The sequence below is a fragment of the Sus scrofa genome, chromosome 2 (assembly GCF_054392235.1).
Source record: "Sus scrofa isolate SSC_HxYL_T2T_F1_AM1 chromosome 2, Sscrofa_HxYL_maternal_Yorkshire_Landrace_v2.0, whole genome shotgun sequence".
In the NCBI taxonomy this organism is placed as follows: Eukaryota; Metazoa; Chordata; class Mammalia; order Artiodactyla; family Suidae; genus Sus; species Sus scrofa.
In genome coordinates, this window is record NC_139384.1 from 140,408,339 (window position 1) to 140,433,696 (window position 25,358).

General features: G+C 47.9%; 1 protein-coding gene and 1 long non-coding RNA gene across 7 annotated transcripts in view; one reads left to right on the forward strand and one right to left on the reverse strand.

Annotated features, from left to right (window-relative positions):
- The window catches only part of MARCHF3 (membrane associated ring-CH-type finger 3), a 140,688-nt gene that overhangs the window by 1,326 nt on the left and 114,004 nt on the right, over positions 1-25,358 (reverse strand). Inside the window, exons 4-5 of one of the 3 annotated variants that reach the window (XR_014836289.1) lie at positions 3,447-7,083; positions 2,387-2,680 (exon numbers count right to left, since the gene is read on the reverse strand). The exons of 1 other annotated variant lie outside the window; for it this stretch is intronic. Coding sequence is in view for 1 of the 2 variants with exons in the window: in NM_001244831.1 (NP_001231760.1) it covers positions 6,874-7,083 (210 nt within the window). In the remaining variant the exon portion in view is untranslated. 3 annotated transcript variants of the gene reach the window in all.
- On the forward strand, positions 1,840-23,533 carry LOC106509548 (uncharacterized). Of its 4 annotated transcripts, none has more exons than XR_014838721.1 (3): positions 1,840-2,055; positions 2,427-2,496; positions 22,338-23,533. It is a non-coding gene; the product is annotated as an uncharacterized LOC106509548 (long non-coding RNA). The 4 variants fall into 4 exon arrangements; XR_014838723.1 differs by lacking the exon at positions 22,338-23,533 and adding an exon at positions 16,898-19,478; XR_014838722.1 differs by lacking the exons at positions 1,840-2,055; positions 22,338-23,533 and adding an exon at positions 16,898-19,710 and having other exon boundaries at positions 2,066-2,496.

Below are 25,358 nucleotides of genomic sequence, written 5' to 3' on the forward strand. Positions count from 1 at the left end.
CTGTTAATCAAGAGAGATGCTAAGGCTTCACGCACCCTGTCTGCAGATGGGACACTGCACAACTCAGAGGACCCCGTTCACTTTCCGGTAGGAAGGGCACCCTTCATTCTGTGCCATGGACAACCTGCACTACCGCACTTGGCGGCCCCTGTGGATGGTCCCATTGCTTCCAGGCTTCCTTGTGGGGAAACTTCAGCATGGGCAGCATCTCCCCCATGAATTCTTCCTGAGCCAGCGCCTGTGCCTACCTCAGCGTGGCCTCCGTGCCCTGTACACCACTGCGCATGTGTCTCTCTCTCCCTGCAGTGGAAGCCGCTTGAGGACAGGGCTTGTGTTGTACTCATCTTTGCAAGCCTGCACCTATCAGTGTCTGGTGCTTGGAGAGTTAAGTTTGCAGAGAAAATGGATGAGTGAGTAAATATCCTGTGCTTTCTTTGCTTTCTTTCTTTTTTTTTTTTTTTCTTTTTAGGGCTGCACTCGCAGCATGTGGAGGTTCCCAGGCAAGGGGTTAAATCAAAGCTATAGCTGCCAGCTTACACCGCAGCCACAGCCATACAGGATCCTTAACCAGCTGAGCAAGGCCAGGGATTGAACCCGCATCCTCATGGTTCCTAGTCCGATTCGTTTCCACTGTGCCACGACAGGAACTCCAATATCCTATGCTTTCTAAATGCCATGCCTCTTTTACATTATACATGATGGCATGAGCAGTAAACTCATTGTCCACTGTGACATTGCTGTGCCCCCCAAATGCTTGCTTTTCGTGTGACTGTCCCAGAATGAGGCGCTTACATCTGTGGTTTGTTTTGGAGAAGGCTGCCACAAAGCACTGATGGCTCGCCCAGGAAATTCGGAGAATCTGTACTTCTGAAGGTGTACAAACTGCCATTAAAAATGGAAGCAGGTTCCACTTTGAGTGCATCCAGGTGTCTAGGTTAAGTGCTGGGGAGGTTGGTGTCCACAACCTTAGGGTGACAAATTATCCAGGTATGTATGGGCTGTTTAACCACCCGGGTAGGTGGGTCCACAATGGATAAAAGTGGCCTGAGCTGATGGTTTGAGCTCAGTGTTTCTGGAAGTAGGGGAGAATGCAGGCCCTTGAACAGAAATGACTTGTTCAGGAGTTCCCGTCATGCCTCAGTGGTTGATGAATCCACCTGGCATCCATGAAGACTCGGGTTCGATCCCTCACCTCTCTCAGTGAGTTAAGAGATCTGGCATTGCTGTGAGCTGTGGTGTGGGTCACAGACACAGCTCTGATCCAGCGTTGCTGTGGCTCTGGTGTGGACCGGTGGCTGCAGCTCTGATTCTACTCCTGGCCTGGGAACCTCCATGTGCCATGGGTGCTGCCCTAAAAAGGGAAAAAATAAATAAATAAATAAATAAGGAAAGGACTGTTCATCTTCATGGCAGGATCATGAAATCCAAGGCCACTCACTCACTCGAATTTCTGAGGCTGGAAAGCAGATGTCACAGGCTGAGGGCCAGAGAGATTTGAGTATGAAAATATAAGCTTCTAAACTCACACAGATGTGCTTTTCTCCAAAAGCCTCTGAACATGCCAGAGCGGATCAGAGGGTTTTTTTTTTTTTTTTTAAACTCGATTCTCTTCTATCTATCCTGTCCTGCTGCTGCTTGGTGCTACTCATGAATATGAGGCAGGTTGGAAAGCGTGCTGTTCCCGGCCAGGGGCAGGGAAGAGGTAGCACACACACAGGTGTTAGTGAAGAGCTGTGGCCCTACGAGACGTCTGGAATCTGGAAATATCACAGGAAAGCTGGGTTTGACATCGAGTCCTTGTGTCCCGGATGTTGAAGAGCTGCGCATGCTCCGGTTTGCAAGGGGACAAGGGGCTGTGGCTGCGCGCAGCAGGGATCAGCCGGCCCTCCCGAGGGCACACCTGGCCGAAGCCCCATCCGACCCTCAAGAAAGGTCTTTTGTAAAAGGTGAATCAGGCTATCTGACGTAATGCATAACAAGCACTTAACACACTGCCATCGCCACCTGTTAGTGTTCCCGGCCTATTATTTCTGATGGCTAAATAAGGAAAACAAGGTAATTTTGTGCTGCTCTTTCTTATCAGGAAACTGGAGGTGGGGGAAGAAAGAGGGGTTGGGCTATTTCCCCGGCCTTACTCGCAGGGTGGCCGTGGAGGAGACACCACCTGGGAGCTTGTTAGAAAATCAGAATCGTGGGCGCCGCCCAGACCGAAGGAATTGGAGCGTGCACTTTTTAACAAGATCCCCAGGTGATTCGCATGTACGTTCAGCCTGAGAAGCACGGCTTCCAGGAACACGGGGAGTCCACGACTCAGCAGGTCTCCTGGTTCCGCTGTGGGGCACTACAAAAATCAGCCCACTTGTTCAGACAAACAAATGAGATCGTATTATGCATTAATACATTTTAATTGCTGTCCACCACCACAGTCTGCAGGCAAATTCAATCAAGAAGAAGAAAGCCTCCTAGGAAGATGACGCTGCATCGGGGAAAATGAAGGTACGTGCAGGGCGGAGGGGGCCTTGGGTTTGTAGCCGCTCGGGGTGATCCTGGCTGGAGTCTCTAGGAGCGCGAGACACCCAATCCCCGCAGTGGAAGAGAAGAGGAAAAAACGAGGTTTGATTTAGAGAAATAAAGAGGCATTGAGGGAATTCCCGTCTTGGCCCAGCAGAAACAAATCCAACTAGGAACCATGAGGTTTCGGTTCGATCCCTGGTCCCATTCCGTGGGTTAAGGATCCGGCATTGCTGTGAGCTGTGGTGTAGGTCGCAGACGCAGCTGGGATCTGGCATTGCTGTGGCACTGGCATAGACCTGCAGCTGTAGCTCTGATTGGACCCCTAGCCTGGGGACCTCCACATGCTGCCGGTGCAGCTTTAAAGACACACACACACACACACACACACACACACACACACACACACACACACACGGCACTGAGGGAAAAAATAAAAGAAACTCTGGCAGTTAGGAATGCTGGGGACTTAATTTAGATATTTCTTAAATTTCTGAGTGTTTAAGGATAGAGGAGGAAGAAAGAGCCCAGGGTTCTAAAAATACTACTCCTTATGGGGTGGCTTTCTTTTTTGCTTTTTTTTCCTTAGGGCTGTACCCGCGGAATGTGGAGGTTCCCAGGCTGGGGGTCTAATAGGAACTTGCTGCTAGCCTACACAGCAATGTCAGATCGACCCATACCACAGGGCAATGCCAGATCCTTAACCCACTGAGCAAGGCCAGGGATCAAACCCTCAACCTCATGGTTCCTAATCGGATTTGTTCCCACTGCGCCACGATGGGGGTGGCTTTCTTAAAGTGTCATTTCTTCATCTGAAGGATGCTTAGTAACCTCCTATCTTGGGCAAGTTCTGTACAGAGTTGCTGTCACGTGGGTGGCAGAGAGAAGGCGAGAGCGTATTAGAATCCACGCTCCTTGCAGGCAGGGGTTGGCGCCCAGGAAGGTTTGCGGTAAAGCCCTGGCAGGCTTTGGGAAAGTTTGTTATGAATTTTGACTCTGCCCTTTGTCTCAGGAGTTTATGAGGCACCCAAGCGTACTGATAGGGCTGTGGCTTTGGAAGTTGCCTTCTCAGCAGGGGGCCAGCCGGCTGGCCTGTGAGTGTGCAGTGAAGAAGAGGGCTGTGAGGGAGTAAATCGGCCACACGGGTGACACTGGACACCCTGAGGTTGTGTCTAAACGTGTTCCACCTGTGAGCCTTGCAGTGTGCCATTGGAGCTTCCTCTTGGTAAAATGAATTTAAATGATTAACCCATGGGACTAGGAGTCGGCCAGAGGAGGCGGATCATTCATTCATTTCGTGATTTAACCGGTTTCTGTGCCAGGCACTGGTCGCCTCATTGATGCGGTGGATTGGCAGGACCTCCTGGAGGTCACGGCTCGTGGGCTCCTCGCCACTGGGCTAATGCCACCCGCACTGTGGACACTTTCTAAACACTTCACGTGGGGAGTTCCTGCCTCCGAGGCGCAGTGGGTTAAGAATCCACAGCCTCTTCGGTTGCTGTGGGGATGCGAGTTCAGTCTTGGTTGGGTGCAGTGGGTTAAAAGATCCTGTGTTGCCACAGGTGTGGCTAGAATTCAGTCCCTGGCCTGTGAATGTGTAAGAGGTGTGTCCATAAAAAAACGAAAAACCCGCTTCAGGTGGACTCAGTTCTCCTCTACCGCTCTCTTCAGTTCTGTCCGTGAACTTCAAACGGCTTGCAATGTGAACGCTGATGTTTCTGGGGCGCCTCTACCCCCAGCTCCCAGAGTGGAGCTGGCGGAGGCCTTGGACACCTGTGAGTCCTGGACACACGTGTGTCTGTGCAGAAGGCAGAACTCCCCGTCTGCGTCTAGCCAGTGCGTTGAGGTGGAGGCGGGATGCTCCCGAGGCACCTGCGCAGGTTTGGGTCCCTCCTGACAGCGCCTGTCCAGGCCTTTCCAGGAAGGATCCTCGGAGGCGCGGGGCTGGGCTGACACTGTGTTTGTTTATCTAAGACATTTTCTCAGCATATTCTCCTTAAGCTTGACAGCTTGTTTACAGTGGGTTCCTGCCGGAGGGCAGTTTCCAAGTGCTGTCAGCTTCTGAATTACGGCTCTTGCCAGGGCCGCTCAGTACAGCATTTATCTGGGAAGGAGTTAGTCTAGATGTAGTAACCTGTCACTGAGCTGAGGCCGCTGCTCGGCTTGGCGCACCAAGGAGGAGAGCCGCCTGCCTTTCCTCCAGCTGCTCCACATTTTATAGAGGGCTGGGGGCGGGGAGGGGGCAGCCAGAGGAAGAAGAAAACCCTCTGCCAGATGCTCCGATGGGTATTGCAGCGTGGTCCCACCTCATTCTTACAGCCGCCTGCTGGCCTTGGGGTTAGCAATCATTTCCTCAAGTTTTTGCATGAGGACAAGGAGGATGAGAGAGGTTATCCCTGTTTGAAGTTACACAGCTCTCAGGATGCTAAACCTTGGATTTAAACAATGCCTCTAGATTCTGAAGGCATGTGCTTCTCCGCTTGCAGTGATGGCTCTTGGAAACCTCTGGGGGATGAATGTATTATCAGTCTCCTGAAAGAGCCACTCGGGATACCTCTTCCCCCCAAAACTTCTTTTCACCTGGGGTGAGAGATGAAACAAGATCACATCCATTTTTCTGTAGGTAATCTCTGTTTTTTTTCTTCCTTGTGCCCACTCCTTTTTTTCTTTCTTGCTAGGTGAGTGCATGCTTGACAAAGCAGATTTTCAAAAAGGCCTTAAGGTGGTTTGAATGCCCAGCATTTAAGTCGACATTGTCATCCAGCCTTCATCTTAGGAACTCTTTTAAGAAAAACCAGAGGCTAGCAAACCTTTAAAAATGGTCAAAACTGAGACTTAATTGTTTTCCAAAGTGCTTTCCCATGTTCGCTTTCACTTCAGCCTCGGGAGACTAGGGGAGGTTGGCGGGATGAGTCTTACGCTGTCCCCACTTCACAGATGCAGACACTGAGGCTCAGGGAGGGGAGGTGACTCTCCCTGGGTGGTGCAGTTGACGGGCAGGTAGGCAGTGGTAGACAGATGATTTGATGTCTTATTTTCTAACCTCTTCCCATCACAGTGTCCTTGTGACTTCTGAGTCAGCCTCACCGCTTGATTCACAGTGAACCAGGTCACACTCTAGAAGCACAGACGCTTAAAGGAGGCAATGCCAGCTTTGCCTGGGGGCTTCGTTAGGCTGGGACAGAATGCCTACACTAACCAGACGACTCTGATAAAGCATGAAGCATCAGATCGCTCCCTCTCTATCAAGGCTCTCATCATGCCCCACTTACTGAGACTGAAACGGGTCCCTCACTTAGTCTGAAACTCTCACCTGAGAGGCGGCATAGAGCTGGACCAGAGGGAAATGCGGTGAACAGGGGGCTGCGGTCAGCGTGGGAGGAATGGCAGCTCAAGATGCAGGGTTTGGGAGGCAGAGCCAGCGTGAGCACTAGAAGCTTCCACATGCCGATGCTGTGCTGCAGGATATGGGAATGAATGGTCTAGACAGGAATTCATATTGAATAACAATGGAACGTGCTCAGATTAGAGATGAGCTGGCACGGGAGTGTTGTGCCAGGAAGCAGGGGGCCTGGTTTCTGAGAATCTTCTAGAGGATCGTGACGTTTTTCCCCTGCAGGTCTCAGAGCGACGCTTCGAGAGAGCCAATGCTGCCGTTGGTGGGTGCTACCCCCTCGGTGCTGGATTAATCATGAGGTTAAACCAATAAAAAAACCAGAGAGGGTTAACATTTTTTTCCTCGTCAACAGCAGGAACACTTATTGGGAAATGGTTTTTCTTTAGTGGCAGCTCCTCAGCGAGATGAATTAGTGTTTTTATGGGCGGCAAAGTCAATATCCCAACCCAGAATAATCATCAGGCGAAGTGCAGCTCACTATCGACAAAGACTTTAGGGCCGTGTCAGGTGGTAGAAGGAAATACCCAGCAGGAGGATTCATGATCCGCGCAGGCAGCGACAGCGACAGTGACCAAGTGCTTCATTCATCATACACCACAGTCCCAGTAAAAGCGAGGCACGTAAACAAGAGAAGGAAAATGCCAGGGCTCCTAACAGACGGGGGCTTGGCTATGAGAGGAGGGATGAGTCGGAGGTGTTTGTCTTTGACTGATGAACTCGCTGAAGCTGGGGCTTTTTCTTTCCTTCCTCTGCTCTTCCCAGCAGTGCACATACACCTGTACACACACACACACACACACACACACACACACACACACACGTACTATAAACACACTCTGGTTGGCCCTCGAAGGTCTGTGTGCTACCGGGCAGGTGAGATGGGCTATAGACAAGAGGGAAGGCAGTGCCAGCCGTGGGGCTGCCAGCTCCAGCGGGCCGAATGCCGGGCCCTGGGCTATACTTACTAGGGTCCAAAAGAGGTAAATAGTGAAGAGTGCGACAGTGAGTGCAATCAGTCCGACGGCTTCGAGCCGACTGCTAAAGTGCAGGTGGTCCACGGCGCCCCGCAGGCAGAGCCAGCCGGAGATGGTGGCCAGCGGCGTGATGAACAAGAAGCACACCATGTCTCCAAACAGAGTCCGCTTCTCGTGCTGGGGGCCTGGGTTTCTGAGCCACTGCCCGGGGAAGGGAGACAGAGAGAAGCAAGGACAAGGTTACATGCCACGGAGGGGTGGAGACACTACTCAGAGGTTGTCTTTGTCTTCAGCGTCTGCAAAAAGGCACTGCTGACCTGTTCTGAGATCACAGGGAAGCATTAAGGGCTCAGTCCCATGCCCACCCCCACCCCCCCCCCAGTAGCCGTGATGATGATGATGGCATAATATGACCACAGTGATCCTATGATAACAGAAAGGGTAGCACTAATAATAAAGCATCCTTGCTGTAGGGGGTCTGCTGGTTTTGAAAAGAGTTCAGTGGTTATTATTCTGAATCACAATGACCCTACATGGAAGGCAGAGAGGATGTTATTTTTGGAAGGTGACAGCTAGGGACAGGAAGTGATGTCCTGTGGCCAGAGCTTTCCTGCGTCTGGACCCTGGGAATGTGTGCAGGCAAGGGTTAACTCAGCAGGCTCAGGTTTCTCAAATCCTGCACATTCCCAAGAAAGACCTGTTTTTAAGACTGGCTCCTAAGGGAAGAGCGCTGAGTCCTTGTAATAATGTGCTGATAAGAGTCTTTTGTATGCCTGAGGCTTTGGGCCACATGGTACCAGTGTAAGTAGAGACTTTGTATGCCAATAGTGTGATTAATGATGACCACCTATTTTTGCTTTGGGGGCCGGAGTCTGATTAGCTGAGGTCTTTCATGCAGGCCCTGACTGCCTGACTGACTGACCCCAGTGGACGCCATGGACACCATGGCTAAGGTGAGCAGCCCTGATTGATAACACTTTGCACATGTTGTCACAAATCATTGCTAGAAAAATTAAGCACATCTGTGTGACACTGCGAGAGGACACCTGGAAGCTTGTGCCTGGCTTCTCCTGGACTTTGCCCCACGCCCCTCCTCCCTCTGCTCATTTTAATTGGCATCCCTCTGTTGTAATACATTGTAACCATGAGTATAAGAGCTTCTCTGGGTCTTGTGAGTCCTTCTAGTCAATCACTGAGCCTGAGGGTGGTCTTGGGGACCCCCCCAATGCAGAATGAGACTCACCTGACTCCATGAACTCTGTAATACCCTGTTCCTTATGTCTTAGGAGCCTGATATCCTCTGACATCTTAATTGTGCTACCATCTTATCTGAACCAATTCCCAAAAGGGTAGGGAAAACAAAAGCTTACTGAAAGACTTGAGATGAGCATTCCTGCAGGACACAGGGTTGTTGTCCTCCTACTTGGGGAATTGCTGCAAATCTGCTGAGATGTTTTCCATAACCTATTCTAGGAAGAGTCATGCTTACATCTGGGTATCAGGGCATTCTGGTGCTGAGGGCGGGTGGCTTTCCTTTGAATTAGCATGAAAACACATGCATTCCTATCCCACTATCCCATGTAGCAGTGACAGAGGCCAAGGAGTCCAGAGAAGGGGTGGAACCACACACAGATATGGGGTGAGGTGGGAGAGACATGGGCAGTCTTCCCTCTCATCTCAGGAACTAGCAGGGCTGTGGGTTGTCCCCAAAGGGAACACTGTGGGCTGCTGAGCAGATACCCCAAGAGGCCTGGGGCAGCAGTTCCCACAAAGCCACTGGTGGGAGGGAAAGGACCATGATGGGAGACAAGAGTGGATGGAACTGACTGGAGAGAGGACAGGCCATGCTCAAGGACAGATGGAGGAGATAGGAGAGCTGCAAAGAGGGCGAGCACGTTGAGGAAAGAGCCGAGTAAGGGCCAACGAAGCCTCAAGGAGTGGGCACAGGAGATGAGGGTCAGAGGCACTGAAGACATTTTTCCACCTTTCCTTGAATTCTTGCCTGAGGCAAATATCAATGGACCCAGAATATCCCACATACCCCTTTCCAGTGACAACCCACCTTAAAGATGGGCTGAGAGGTTGAAAGAAGTCACCTCAGCTCAGAAATGGACCTGAATAAATTGTTAAAAATAGATGACTGGGAGGTGATTTGTCTGGGAATATAAACATAGCATACGCATTTAATATAAATTCCAAAACGATCAAGTGGAAACAATATTAACCCCACTACGTGTTGTCACACTCCATCAGACATTGCAGCAGCTTCAGAGAAATTCAAAGAGCTCTTAGTAATTGACATTTTCCCATCTAAATACTGGCACTATGGCCATGGAGTGGAGAGTAGAATTCAGGCGCTGTTATCCCGGTTGTACAGAGGCTCTGTGAGGCCGAGGGACTGCTCCAGGTGCTCCTGAGAAGGGGACCAGGATCACTCCACTCCTGTTTAGATATCGTGCCAGTAAAATATTTGAAAGTTAAAATGGCAAGACCCTCGGAAACCCAGATTCTTAAACCATGGTGCAGACCTTGCAGCAGCCTGACTCCCCTGGCAGTTTAAATTTCCCCTGGAAGCAGATCTGGGAGAGCCTGGTGTACTTTTCTCTGTGCCCCCACCTGCTGAAACATAGTAGGTTCTCAAAAAATACATTACAGATGCATACAGACAAGTTGACCTCATTGGCTGAGGTGTCCCCCAGTTTCTGTCCCTTGGGGATTCTGAATACAGCTGATGAAAACTAACTTAGCACTTATGCATGCGGCCCTTGACATTGCTCCGTGAAAAGACTCAGGCGTGGAAGGAGGTAATTATGGATCACTGCTGATCATGGAAGAAAAACAAATTGCAAAGGCAAACTAGAAATATCTATTGCTTATTTCTAATTTCCTATTTTCGACTTGTTCTTTGATCAATTTTCAGGAATAGAAAATACACTAGATATTCAGCTCACAGGTTCGGGGCGGGGGGAATATGGTTAATCCTGCTGCTTTGTTGGTACATCAGGTAACTGAATGGTTGGCTGGCCAGGATGTTATCATGGTAATTTTATAAAATATTCTTAGGCTGTTGTTCTGTTCTAAGTTAATTCTTCCACTAAACCACAATAAGGTGCAATTTCTGGGTGTTTTAATCTCAGCTACATTATTAGGCATTTCAGCTTCATTCATAATAGACAAAAGGTTGATCTCAATTACTGTTCAATTCCGTTTCTTGCTCTTACATGTCTCGTTCCTCTCTTACCAGTTACACTGATTATACATAGAGTATTATTACTATTCTGGAGTAGTACCTTCATCTCCCAAACATTTAGTAATGTGCAGGCCGAGGCAGAATGGCAGGTTGGTTTGTGTGTCTGTCTTCCCACTTGACGCGAAGGGGGCTCTTACCTTTGTATCACTGGCATCTATGGCACATTCAGCATTCACAAGGCTGAATGCCAGCAGCTTATGTTTAGTCAGACCTTACAGTGTGCTGAGCACTATCTTAGCTGCTACCTGTAGTAACCCATCTACTCTTCAAGTCATCTTCGAAAGGGCTGTCTTTATCATCACCACCGTTTTATAGAGAAACCGAGGCACAGAGAAGTTAAATGACTTGTAGAAGTTTGGCCTTAGCTTTGATCCCTGTAATCTAGCTCCAAAGACCACTCCTAACTACTCTATTACATCATCAGTCTTAGTTAAAGTAATAAAAAAAAAAGGGTGGGGGGGAGTGGGTGGATGAAGGGAGGAGGAGAAGGATTGCACCTAACCTGTTCTTATCAGTGCAAGAAGGAACATTTACTTATCAAGGTTCCCCTGGTGTGAAATATCAATTCATTTATCTAGCTGCCTGTGAACAGCTTTTGCAGCTAAAATAGGTGGTTTTTGTTTTTGTCTTTTTAGGGCCTCACTCGTGGCATATGGAGGTTCCCAGGCTAGAGGTCAAATTGGACCTGTAGCTGCTGGCTTACACCACAGCCACAGCAACACCAGATTCAAGCCACATCTGTGACCTACACCGCAGCTCATGGCAACGCTGGATCCTTCACCCACTGAGAGAGGCCAGGGATCGAACCTGTATCCTCATGGATACTAGTCAGATTCCCTTCCGCTAAGCCACGACGGGAACTCCCTAAGATAGCATTTTTGAAGAGTCTTTAGTCTAATCTTAGTCCTCAGCTTACGCTTGGTGGTTAGCTCATTTTAAGAGCTGAGGTCTGTGACTGAGAATACTCATTTGCATGGCATCGTTCACTTGGCAGGCCCACCCATACAGCTGCCAAGGGATCTATGGGCAGCCCAGGGTACCTTCCTGCCTTTTGCTCTCTGATTCCATCATAAACATAAATCAGACAGAGACTGTGCTATTGAAAGGTGACACTGAGCTGCCTTTTTTAGTGGCAGTCTCATTCTAGTCACTGACTTGTTCCCAAACCTTGAGATTGATCTACTCTTAGAAATAGGTACAAAGCCAACCAACCAATGAAACAAAACAGAAACCATCACCATAATCAGCACTGTGGGACCCGAGACAGCAGAGGAGATTAAAGCAGCATTCTACTGCCAGGGACATAAGCATCCATCATTGGCTGTAAATGTACATCCAAGGTGAGCCTGTCACTAAGGGTTACTTTCAAGGTGGGTTAACTATGGGTTCAGTTCTAATTACAGTGTCAATTTGTTAAATCCCTTACTGATGGGTAGGGGTGAAGGGGGTGCAGTGCTACAGGACATTAGATTCTGCCTCCCAGGCTGAGTTAATCGGCTTAAATCCCCACGGCAGACAGGACATCGTGCAGGTCACTTTGTACGGGAACCAGATTACACTCTGGTGGCTAATAGCTCTGATCGATTACAACCTTCCCCATGAATCTCCTTAATGAGAAACCATCACGAGGATGAAAGAAACTGATAGGAGGGATACCAGCTGATAGAACCATAACAAATCGATGGGATGGGAAACAAGAAAAAAGAGAACGTTCTTGCTTCTCAGAAGGTTTACTCGCTTGGGTTTATCTGCCGGAGTGTCTCCTGTTAATCTGACACTTGGCAGAGTTATTCCCCAAGTGCTTGCCTTTCTTGGGACAGGGCTTATTCTCGAAGCCGAGCACAGCCTATACTCAGCTGTTTTGCTTGCCCGGAGAGCTGCAGGGTGCAAGCGGCAGTGCGGATGAAGGGCAGAAGACATGTGGCAGATCCTCCGCGTGATTTAAAAGCAAAGATGAAACCTGAAAATCATGCATTTCAGTGAAACTTGAAATATAGCAGAGAACAAAAACAAACTCCTGCCAGTGTGTGAAATCCCCAAACTCTGTAATCCGTCAGTGAATCCCCAGGACAGCTCAAGTTGCTCAGAAGGAGATGCTGACTCCAGAGGAGCTAAGGAGATGCTCCCTCCAGATGTCCATCCAGCTGGCCTGGAAGCAGCACACCTCAAATGAAAATTTCACAGCTGACTTGCTCAAGACCCTAAATGCCTTTCTCCAGCCTCTGCCTCTCTCCAAAGCTCCAGATGTGCAACAACCCACTGGACCGGTCCCCTTACAGGGCTAATAGAGAGCTCGAACTTCACCTGTCCAAGACGGATCTCAGGGTTTAGCATGGATCTCACAGCCTTTGATTTCTGCAGGGTTCCATACCAGTAAATGACCCCCACCCAGCACCTCATTGCTCAGTCATTTTGCTTCCTTTCTGTCTTACCCCGAACATCTGTCCCTTCTGGTAGTCTGATGGGCACTACCTTCCACATATATCTGAAGTCTGGGCGCCTCTCTCTGTTTCCATTGCCACCACCCCCGTGGCCTCTGTCATCTACTTGCTTCCCTGCTTCCACTCTGGTCACCTTCTAGTCCAGTTCCAAAACAGCAGTCAGAGTGACCTTGTAAATGTGTAAGTCAGATCACGTTGCTCCCTGGCTTAAAACTCTGCAATGGTTAGAATAAAGTCCACACTCTTTACTTGGGAGCTCAAGAAGACCTGCCCCCCACCCCCACCTTCCTCTGTGTGTCTCCTACCACCTCCCCGCTTCATTCCCATCTTTACAGGTGGCTCTTCCCAAACAGGGACCAAACTCCATCCGTACATGGCACAATCGGCCCCTTCTCATTCTTTAGGTCGCAGCTCAAATGGCGCCTTCTCCCTGAAAACCCTTCCGGAACCTGTGAACAACTACCTGGCTATGTTTTCCATAGAGCACATGGCACTCTGTGAAATGGTGCTATTTATCTATTTGTCTGATGACGTGTTTATTTTTTGCTCCCCACTTCAGTGAGAGCTCCGTGATGGCAGGGACTTCATTTGTGTTCACTCTTGTGTGTCCTGATCTAAGAACAGTGCTTGGAACATAGCCGATGCTTAATGAAAATGAATAAACATCTGAGCCAGTAGTTCTGACAAGCAAGGATCTTATAATTAGGCTGATTCAATTGGTTGATAAGGAGAAATTCTGTTGGCAGGTAAACATCCAGTGCTGGAGTTCACCGCTTTTAGCCTTCTAGATTAGAGTTAGCATTCCTCATGCATTGCTCCTTTCAGGTTCTCAAGAGACGTCTCTGCAGTGTTTTGCTGCTACAGGTGAGGAACCTGTGGTTTCTAGTCAAGCTTTTTCCCCTAAGATGTATATAACCACAGACTGCCATCTGTTTTTCCATAGGTCATGACACAGCTGAGAAGTCCAGTAAATTATTCAAGGTCTTTTGTACTATTTTAGTCACAATTACTATCTCCCTCCCACCCAGGAAAAAAACCTACCTTGAAATACATGAGAAAAAGACAATACCAAATGGCTATTTAAATTTATACAACTTGGAGTTCCCGTCGTGGCGCAGTGGTTAACGAATCCGACTAGGAACCATGAGGTTGCGGGTTTGGTCCCTGCCCTTGCTCAGTGGGTTAAGGATCCGGCATTGCCATGAGCTGTGGTGTAGGTTGCAGACGCGGCTCGGATCCCGCGTTGCTGTGGCTCTGGCGTAGGCCGGTGGCTACAGCTCCGATTGGACCCCTAGCCTGGGAATCTCCATATGCCGCGGGAGCGGCCCAAGAAATAGCAAAAAGAGAAAAAAAATAAAATAAAATAAATTTATACAACTCGAGTTAAACCAAAATTATGTACTCAGGGCCTATTGTGTGCCAGATTTTTTTTTTTTTTAACTGAGTTGAATAACACCAAGTGGTGTTAGTGTTCCTATCCTGAAGTAGGATATTAAGCCTCAGTGAGGTTAAGTGACTCATTCAAGGTTACATGGTGGAGGAGCCAGTGTTTGAAACAGCCAGGTCTTTCAACGCTTTCCTTCAGCTTGCTTTTGCACCACATAAAGCCTTGGTCCTCATTTCTGTTTGCTCTCATAATGGATCAGGTCGGCAAAGGAGCCCTGAGCAGGGATAAAACACGGCCTTGGGAGCAGGAGATGGACACTGCCTCTAGGTGCCCCCTTTTGGTTCCTCCTTTCACTGTGTGACCTTTATCAGGTTCTGTCACTCCGCTGGGGGAGTGAAAAATGAGGGGGGGGGAATGTCCTCCTGCAAAGGTGTGAGCTTTGAGGGGAGGGGTGAAGGACCCTAGTTGGCTTCATGTCCCACTTTTGTTCAAAGCACCAGGTTCAGTGGAAGAGTCCCTGTGTCATCTTTTAGCCCAACTCTCCTCTGAGCTCCAGGCTCGTGCGTCCCACCGGCCAACAGGGCTCTCTCCACGTGTGTAGTAAACACCTGAGACTTCACTAGGTCCTCAGTGGAGCAAGGGACTCACTGCCACTGCCCCGACTCCCCCCCAAACCCATCCCTCTCCCAGGTGGTCCCACACAAGTCCGTGGCAACGCCAGAACCAGAGGCTCTTGTAAGCAAGCTCTGCACCATCCTTATTCTGCCTGTCTCTGATGTCCCGTCCATTGGCAGGTTCTGCAAGCTCTGGAACACACCTTGCACCTGTTCACATTGCTCCCTCTGGGGCCACTCTCTTCCAGGGCACCCTCATCTTTCATCTGAACCACGTCATAGTCTCCTTACTCTTTGACTCCTGTGATCCAGGGATCCAGTTTCTCCATGTGAAAGAGCAAGATCAGGAGTTCCCATCCTGGCTCAGTGGGAAACTAATGTCCACGAGGACGCAGGTTTGATCCCTGGCCTCGCTCGGTGGGTTAAGGATCCAGCATTGCTGTGAGCTGTGGTGTAGGTTGCAGATGCGGCTTGGATCTGGAGTTGCCATGGCTGTGGTATAAGTCGGCAGCCATAGCTCTGATTTGACCCCTAGCCTGGGAACACCCATATGCCGTGGGTGTGGCCCTAAAAAGATAAATAAATAAATAAATAAATTAATTAATTAAAAAAAATGAAAAATGTCAAAAAAAAAAAACCCACAAAAAACCCAAAAACCCAGCAAGAGCACACCTTTCCTCTTGGCTCAAATTCCCTGGGGGCTCCCATCACACTTAGTCTAACACCTCGCCATGGCCCACCAGGCCTGCACGATGGAACCCGGGTGTTTGTATCCTGGGCTCCACAGACCCCAAGGGGTCCAAGGATAAGATTCGTGGGATCTGTGATTTTAGGATGGGAATAAACACCCCACCCCTTTCTTTTCACAGCCTGTAATTGAAATTTAGTATTTCATTATGTAGAAAATCTTCATGGTATGAGCGGTACCTGTGACGTTGTCACGTAGAGAAATCACAGGTATTTCACATCACACTGCAAATGTTGCAGATATCTTTCATATTGCTGCTTCATAATTCGTTATTAGATCTGCTACAATCTATATTAAAGCAGCACTTGGATTTTATGTCACAACTTTGTCTTAAATATTTTGATAGCTGTATTATAAGAGTTGATTTTCTTTGCATTCCTATGTATTTTATCTTACGTACTTAAAAGACATGACTCTGAGAAGCAGATCCATAGGTGTCAAAAGACTGCTGAGGAATCCACAACAGAAAAGTTGAAGCATCTTGAAATCTAGCTCTTTGCTGGACTTCCCGTCGTGGCACAGAGGAAATGAATCCAACTAGGAACCATAAGGGTGCAGGTTTGATCCCTAACATCGCTCAGTGGGTTAAGGATCTGTCCTTGTGGTGAGCTGTGGTGTAGGCTGGCAGCTGTAGCTCCGATTGGACCCCTAGCCTGGGAACCTCCATATGCTGTGGGTGTGGTCTTAAAAAGCTAAAAAAAAAAAAAAAAAAAAATCTAGCTCTTTGACCCCCAAGCAATATTCTTTGGCAGTGTTTCTTCCTGTTTCAGAGCCTTTGCAGTGGCTGTTCCTCCTGCCTGCTGCTCTTCCCACAGCTGGGTCTTTCTCATCGGTCATGCCTCTGTTCCCGTCTTCAGAGAGGCCTTCCAAACACCCCGACTAATCCACCCTGTGTTCTCCCCCCAGTCACTTTTTACCACAGGCGCGTGGTTCTTCCTTCATAATAGTCATCACTCTCAGAAATACTCTTTTAATTGATTTACTTGCTTATTCTTTCTTCCTAGCGGGTAAACTCTATTGGTACACAGCGTTCTTCTTGACTCTTCAGTTATATCCCCATTTCCTAAAACATTTCATTTATGCGTGATAAACATGAGCCGAGGAAATATACAAATCCTTCTCCACCAGAGGATACAATGAGATGAGTCTGACTGAAATATATACATATACATCGGACGTCACTCCCCCTGACTCTTCTGATCAAATCCAGTTAAGTACCTTTTGCCACAGGCACGGGCTTGGCAGTTGCTGTAGCGTTCACAGCTCTGATCTGGCTGAAGCATATGTCATATTCAAGGACACCCTGGAGATATGTGCCGCTCCCTGGAGGACTCAGGCCAAGAAGCCAATTAATGGGCTATAATGCTCCATAAATACCATATTTATGGCTGGGACATTCTAATTTGGCTTCGACATTATTTAAACAAATGCCGCATACACTCACATTAGTGGTTTGAAATTTTCCAAAGATGAGATGAGCAGCACAGCAGGATTAGATGGCAAAATAATTTTATATACTCACTTGCAATTTCAGATATAAGCAAAATGGGAATCACTTTGCTCTAATTATTTTAGATCATCACCGTGTAGAAGTGATCACAGCCAAATGGAGATGGCTTATCCTGAAATATGAGAAGATACTGCAGAATTACGTGGCATATGGGATCAGTGTAAAGCCAGAAATATAAGATGATGAGGTAAACAACCACAAGAGGATGGAGAGCAAGAAAACAGAAATTTCTAGAAGAAACCGATAAAATGCAGCATGCCGAAAACAAAAATGCTAACTCTGGGAGACAATGGATTCATACCATGTAGTCCTATAGAAATAGGACATCCACAGCAGCTCCCAGTCCCCTAAGCTTTGCTTTCTTTTGGCTCTCATGGGACCCTTGGCCCTCCAACTGGTAAAGTTGCTGGCATCTGACACCCCTTCTGCTGGCCTGAGATTGAAGCCAAGGTTTCTGAAGCTCTGAGTAATTACTTCCAGCAGAAAGCCAGGATCACAGGGTAACAGGTGCCAGGACAGGGTACCAAGTGAGAGCCCAAGTTGGAATGCTGGGCAAAAGATGAAAAGATGATGAATACCATGAATAAAGACAATGCATCCCTATTTTGAGAACTGGGGGTGTCTAAAGGAATAGAGAAGGAGGAATAAAATTTACAACCAGGTCCTCTACACGGGACCACACTTAAAAATCCGCGTCCCTCAGAGGACGTAAGAATGTGAGTGTGAAACTCTCCAAGCAGAGTGCAGTGGGGGGCTTGCAATGACATTTGAAACAGGTGTAAAATAGCGGAGAGAAGAGACCTTCTCACCAGGGCCATAGATACCCAAGCTAAGCAAGAATGGGGAAACCTGAGGAAAAGGAACTTTCTGCTAGATGGACAACAGGGGAGCTTTTAGATTTACTGGGCTTAGAGTCCCGTGTTTTGCTGCCAAAAAAATTCCCCCAACATTTAGGACCTGTCTGACCTTGCCGACATTAGACACATGCTGGCAATGAATGGATCTGGAACCTCTCAAGGCTTCACTTGAGGCAATGGCTTATGGTCAGGAATTGCAGTATTTGGTGGAACCTCTTTGCATTTGTCTGAAACTCCCACCCTCATATTTCACAGGGAGCCCACCAGCATTTGAGTAATTTGGATTGTGCCATGAGCTGTGATTTTTAGGATTTCAGACATGCCTCCCCTTAGCCTCCGCACGTCTAAATGACCACGTCTCCCTCTTTGCGTCCAGGCCACCCCAGCCACCTGTTTTTATTTTCTCCTAGACTTTACAGATATCCTTCATTAGGTATGGTGCCCAGATTTCCAGACTACCAGGTGTTATATGAGGGGAAGGCAATAGTTTCCATTTTTGTTGGCATTATGACTTTTGATTATGTTCAGTGTTTGTAGACCATTTTGTTACAAGTTTCCTGGAGACGGCTTCAGGGAAAACTTTTTTTTTTTTTTTTTTTTTTTTTCTCCTTTGGCTGCATCCTCAGCGCTTGCAAGTTCCTGGGTCAGGGACTGAGTCTGCGCCACAGCAGTGAACCAAGCCACTGCAGGGACAGTGCCAGATCCTTAACCCACTGCCCCACAAGGGAACTCCAGGGAAGACATTCTTAAGGGCTAGAGGCAACACTCAATGACAGGGGTCATGACGTCAGGGACTGGCATTTACAGGATGGCAAGCAGGAGACCAGATGCAGGAACACAGCTGCTATCTGTGGGAAAGCTCTGCTCCAAAAGGGAGGCACACATGCATTTTTAGCTTGAGTGATCCCGAGACATGTGTCCCATAGCAGAGCCAAGCCAACCATAGAAGAACCCAAGTTAATAAGTAGCTTAGTCCTGTATATGTGCAAAATCCACCGTGGTGACAACCACAGAATTGCAACGTGGCCTCCTCACAGAAGAAGGACTTTGCAATGAAATGTTGAGGTTTCCTTGTTTTCCCGCCTAAGGCATTTTAAGGGTGCAAGAGCCACTTTTGGAAAATCTACATGCTCCCTTGCAGTTTATGTAACTATCTTCTAGGTCAGAAGCCTCTGACCCTCGGTGTAGGGCTTCAAAAAACCTATGACCCCTGTGTGACTTTCTTTGAACACCGAGTGTCTGTGCATTTCAGAGGAGAGAGTTCAGGCTTTGATCAGATTCTCAAAAATCTCTGAGGAGAAGCAGCACTGTGCCAGAGCATTTTTCTAAACTGTCTTAAGACATTCTTTGGTCTAGTCCAACTTTCTAAGCTTTGATGAATTTAAGAATATAGGATCTGATTGTCTTCTGAGAATCCATAATTTCTCCTTAGACCATGTTTTTTTTTTTGTTTTTTTTTTTTAATCACCCCAGGGTACAAAATGTGATATTTAAAAAAATTAATTGCCTAGTTTTAGGGCAGCAGAAGCATGAAAGCACCCAAATTAAAGAGCATAAAGAAACAAAGGACGTTTACTGGACAAAGATGGTTAAAATTCAGATGACGTAAGAAAATCAATGCACAAATGATTTCTGCACAATAAAAGGGTAAAAAAAATAACGGGGTTTCCTCACATAAATTGTGATAAGGAAAAGGCAAATTTTAAAGAGGGGAACAAACCATCTCCATCTCGGGGCTAGTTTCCTCTTTTCTAAAATGGAGAAGAAAAAAAAATAAAAAAAAATAAAATAAAATGGAGAAGGTTGTACATATAAACAGAACACAGAAGTGCCCAGAATCCTGGCACAGAGTGAAGGCTTGAGTGTGAGGTTTCTTTTTAGGGTGATGAGAATATCCTAAAATTCACTATGGTGATGTTGACACAATTCTGTGAACACGCGAAGTGTCACTGCATTGTATACTTCACATCCACAAACTCCATGGTATATGAATCGTACCTGAATAAAAGTGTTTAAAAACCTGAGGCGTTCCTGTCGTGGCTCAGTAGGAATGAACCCAACCAGTATCCACAGGGGTGTGGGTTTGCTCTCTGGCCTCGCTCAGTGGGTTAAGGATCTGGTACTGCCATGAGCTGTGGCGTAGGTCGCAGCTGTGGCTTGGATCCCGCGTTGCTGTGGCTGTGGTATAGGCCGGCAGCTATAGCTCTGATTCGACCCCTAGCCTGAGAACCTCCATATGCTGTGGGTGTGGCCCTAAAAAAAAAAAAGCAAAAAAATCTGAGACTGGAAACGCCCTTGTTAAAAATAATTTGAAGCATCCTGTAGATTTCTCCAAAGAATCTCTCCTCTTGCAGGAAGTCTCATCTGTAGGTATTTCCTTCCACCTTGCCACACCTTCATCTAATAGGATTATTCTATAGATGTACGAATCTGGCAGGTACATCTTATGAACAGCCGAAAATGTGTAGATTTTGATGAACGAATGACTTTTGGGTTTCCACATTAAAGTCATAGCTTTTAGGCAGATGAGCCAGTGTTTAGAAACATCTCAGAGCCATTTTGTTACTTTCATCTCTCCTGCCTCTCTCCCATCATCTCCCAGCTTTCATGCAAAAAGCTCACCTTTGGAAGGAGGCAGATGTTAGGAGGGGCTGCATAATTTTCTAGGCTGGTGAATATCTTCTCCTCATCTCCTGATTCCTGCTTTTATTGATGCCACACAGATATAACTCCTTAATGCCTATAAATTCTATTTTACAACGTTCCCGCTGTTCTTGCCTGCCAGCAGCATTTCGCATACACTACATTAGGCATTTTTTCCTTAGATCCTTAAAAGATTTTGAACATCACCATTGATGCCAACTTTCTGTCTTGAAGAGCATCTCTGAAGGGGAAGGGGCAATAAAATAATGAGTAGAAAATATTTCATTTTCTCCTTTTAATCTGACCTCGGTCCTCACGGATCTTGTACACATTTTCATAAGTGGTACGTACACCTAAGAATTAAGCCTGGTTTTCAGTATTCTAAACTAAAAGCTCCGGAAGCAGCGTGTTCCCTCTCATGTTGGACACACACGCAAACATAACGTCCCTCTCAGATTTCCCACACAGCGTAAGCCTGTCCCTCTAGCTCTGTCATAACGGATGGCAAAGAAAGTTTTATCCCTGACAATCTCGCAGGGTCCCTGTCCCTTCATGACTAGCAGGCAGGCGGTGATGAGCGTCGTGCGGGAGAATATGTTTCGTGAACAATGGAGGGGGAACACAAAGCGACAAGACCCGACGTGGTCTTTCTCATCTTTCCCTAAATCTGCTGCACCTGTCAAGAAAGGGAAGCGGAGAACTGAGGCAAGGATGTAAATAATTCAAGAGAAAAAACAGTGTTTTCCTTCATGAGTTGCAAAACCAGTGGCACCAATCTGAATTATTGAGACAGGAGTCCTTTTTGGGTACAACCGTATTGGGACTGGTTAACCTTCACAACCTGTTCACTTTGAGTTCAGCAGGCTTTCCAATAGCATCTCTCCCTTAACGGTCTCTGAAGACACAGGTGACATAACAACACCCTGAAATGAAGGCTCAGATGCACACAGAGAGCAACTAGATGAAAGGAAGAAAGAAGGGATGTGTAAAGCCCCCTGGAAGCCAAGAATGACTTTTCTGGCTCCTAATAGGGTGGGTACCAAAGAGCTTTGTTTCCCAGAGTATCATAGGCACCGGGAAGAAATGCTGTTCCATGAACTCAACGCTCAACCTGCCACAGCTCATTGTTGTTGTTGTTGTTTTTTAATACACTGCATTGTTTAGGGAAGTTTTTTTTTTTTTTTTTTGGCTTTTTGTCTTTTGAGGGCCGCACCTGTGGCATATGGAGTCCAGTTGGAGCTGTCGTCGCTGGCCTACACCACAGCCACAGCAAGGTGGGATCCGAGCTGCATCTGCGACCTACAGCACAGCTCCCAGCAACACCGGATCCTTAACCCACTGAGCAAGGCCAGGGATTGAACCCGCAACCTCATCATTCCTAGTTGGATTCGTTTCTGCTGTGCCATGACAGGAACTCCTAGAGCAGTTTTAGATTCACAGCAAAACTGAGTGGAAAGTATGGAGTCTTATATACCCTCTGCCTCCCCACATGCATATACAGCCCCCCATCATCAACATCCCCCCAAGAATGGAACCTACATCGACACATCATCCCTCAAAGTCCATAGTTTACATGGGGTGCAATCTTGGCGTACATTCTTTGGGTTTGGACAAATATATAATTACACACAGCCACCACTGTGGTATCACACAGAATAAGTTCAGCGCCCTAAAAATCCTCTCTGTTCTGCCCATTCATCTCTCCCTGTCTGCTAATAGCTCTGCACTAATAGATGAAGTCAATGCCAAGATGCAATCAGGGCTTTAATCATCATTCTTGTCATTCTCCCCCTTCTGAAATACATCCAGTCCCTTAGAAAGGCTGGCTGTTGGTCGAGGAGCCCTCAGTTGTGTGTGTGCTTGCACACATGTGTGTCAACGTGCAAGGGCAGGAAAGTACTCTGGAACAAGAAGAAGCAGCCAGGTATGGTGGAAAGGGCATGGACTATGCAGCCAGAGGGACCTGATCCTTCTGCCTTCCTCACTTACTAGCCCTGTCTTTCAGATCTCTGAAAAGTGACAACATCTCAGAGTCTCAGCTTCCTGATCTACAAAATGGGATAATAGCTGCTGCGGGCTTATCAAGACATTGAAATACGATGATTATATAAAGGGCATGGTACGTGACATTTCCCTTTTGCCTAGGAAATGGCTGAAGACTTGAAGAAGAAACTCTGGGGCATGAACATCTGAAGGACAGATATGGATGGACTCACAAGTGAAACTGATGAGAGCCCCTGGATTGGAGTGTCATGTCAGGATCCGTGCCTATGCAAGAAAACCCAGTTCTTAGCACAAATGGGCAAAGCAGGGTGTTACTCATGAATAAATGATCAGTGAGGTCCCACTGCCTAACTGAAGCTACTTCTCCACGCTGCTCATTTGAATATAATTGTCCATGAGGCAGCCCTGAACCGTAATCATGCCCTGCTCCCAATATTTCACACCGCTATGTGTTTAAACATGTATACCCTTTCTCTGGAGTCAAGTGTCAGGAGTTGACACAGAAAACTGAAAAGGCAAGAGGAGGACAGGCCAAAGCCTCAGCGGGGCGTTTTCTGCATATCCTGTAATTCCGGCTAAAATCTGCACCAGGCCATAACATGATTGAGCTCTCCCTTCTGGTCAAGCCAGTGCTTCTGCCTGCACGGGGCTGCTGCTGTGGGCTAACAGTGCCCTGTCGCTTTGGCAGGACTGCAGTCATTTCAGTGCAGAATGACATTTCTGTGTTCCTTAATCAGTCTCCCCCTTACAAAGCTCTCCCGTGCTTCCCCTCCACCCCACCGCCCCGGGAACCCCCATATAATAAGTTTGAATTGTCTGCCTTTCAAAGCAGTGGACCCCTGAGGGGCCAGCACCACCTGTACTGTTTATTCACACACTGGAAGCTGACTCTAAGGGACCGGATCCGTTCAGGATGCTCTGTCTCATGGTGTTGACTTCTTGTTCTGGGCCCAGATGTGCTTAAGGAGAACCTGGCTGAAGTTTCTCCTGCTTTGAGACTATCTGAGGATGAATTAGTGACGACAAGGGACATTTTCTCCCGGCCCCACAAGGGACTGTTCCTTTGAAAGGTGTGCTGCTCACAAAAGCAACAGTTGTTAATTCTGGGTGCTGGATACACACCTGTTGACATATTATTCTTTGCCCTCTTATGTGTTAAAACACAGAATGGTTCACATTTAAAAGTTGTGTAAAACAGTTCTTGGTGTTCCGCATCTTTGTGTCTCTGCTCCTGGAGGTTCCTTGGGTGGGGAGAGGTAGCGGGCTGCTCCCAGGATGGAGACAGGTCCTCTTGAAAAGGCAAATTCTAATTTGTATTTCAACCCAAGTGTACAGCAAGTATCAATATAATTTAAAATATGACAATCGGTCATGTAATTCTTTGTAGGCACGGATTAGGATTTCCCCTCTAAATCAGTCCTTTCCCAACAGGGGATGGGCTCAAAACCCAGGCACCAGGCAGTGAGCCCCCTTCCATCTGGCACGGCCATGTGAACACTTCAGTTGGCTTGCTTTTTTAATGAAGTACTTTTTAATGAAGCAAGCTGTGAATTTAATAGATACCTTAAAACAGCTTCTTTGTAACTAAGCTTTAAGTAACGAAGCTACTGCCAGATGAGCCACCCGAACCAAGAGAAAAATCTAAGACTGCACAACTGCAGGATCAGGGATTTGCTGGCCATCCTCAGGCGAGCCATGTCAACTGCTGGATGAAGGGTGGGGACACCAGTCCACACGGAGGCTGGTGGCTTCCTCAGCAACCTTATCGGAGGTCAAGGGAGTGCGTGGCTGACACTATGGCATGCTGCAGGGCAGGGTACGTCTCACCCCTGGCCAGGCTGCTATCCTGTCCCTGAGTTCCTTTATCCTGTGATTTTGAACTAGTCATTTGGGCTCACTGACGACGCGGGGACCATAGGAGGGAGGTCATGAGGTTCAGTCTGTACTACCCTGGAAGAAGAATGTCGGTAGAAAGCAATCACTCAGCATTAGAGAACTCTTTAAGGTGGGAGGCATCACCCAGTTCTGGAATCTCAAATGTCAGCAGTGGGCACCTAATGCCGGAGGGTGAAGAGAACTGGGTGGGTGTAAGTAACAGGCAAGGTGCCCATGGGGGAGCAGGTGGCGGGGTGGGAGGTGGGACTGAAGCTCCTGTGTCCCACCTGAAGGCATTCAAATTTTTTAAAAGCCTTAATTCAATAAGCACACGTGTGTACATGAATGAGCTCGCCAGGTTGCAGGTTCTGCTCTGTTTCCCTGGTGAGGAAGCTGATGGGTCAAGGGGAGAGATGACTTGTTCAGGCTCTCACTGAGGTGGTGGGTGGCCAGCTGGCTGTCCCATGGCTCCAGAACTGGCGCCACGGCTGTGATGTTAAGCTCTGCTAGGAAAAGTCACAGGCACAGATCGTGGGAGGGCCTTTGTTGTGTTCTCCAGAAAGCAGCCCCAAAGTCTCTCAGCATGCTTCCCTGCTACTTCACCTTTCCTTTGTCCCTTGAGGGGTCTTAGCCTGGCCTGCAGCGGGTGGAGGAGCTGCCTCTGGCAGGCAGAGCTGGAGAGGCAGGGCCTGATCAGCCTGGGGCTAAGAACCTGTGCTCAGTGGATGGAGGGAGGGTGGGAAGTGGGACCTCCTGGAGGATTCCAGCAAATCCCTCCCCTATCCCACTGTGTGGATGCTGCGTGTGGCTTCTCCTCCCATCGTCCTCAGCACTCAGCTCAGAGGAGGAGAACCAGGCCTGATCGCCGTGCCTGAGACCTTCCTCCCTCCCCGCGGGATCCCGACCTCACAAAACCACCGTAAATCTAAGTCTTCATCCACCAAAAGGGTAAGATGATCTTTTGGCCTCAAGACTCTGGGGAAGCCTTTGCTTGCCCTGTACTTGGGTTCCTAAAAGCTTGACAAATGCTAGCTGGGCCCGAATCTTCCCCACTCCCAACTGCCCTTCTCTAACTCTGGACTGGTCTCCCCTGCAAAGGCCTGAAGCACGCGTTTTCTCCTCACTGGTTACGAGTGGTACAAGGCTC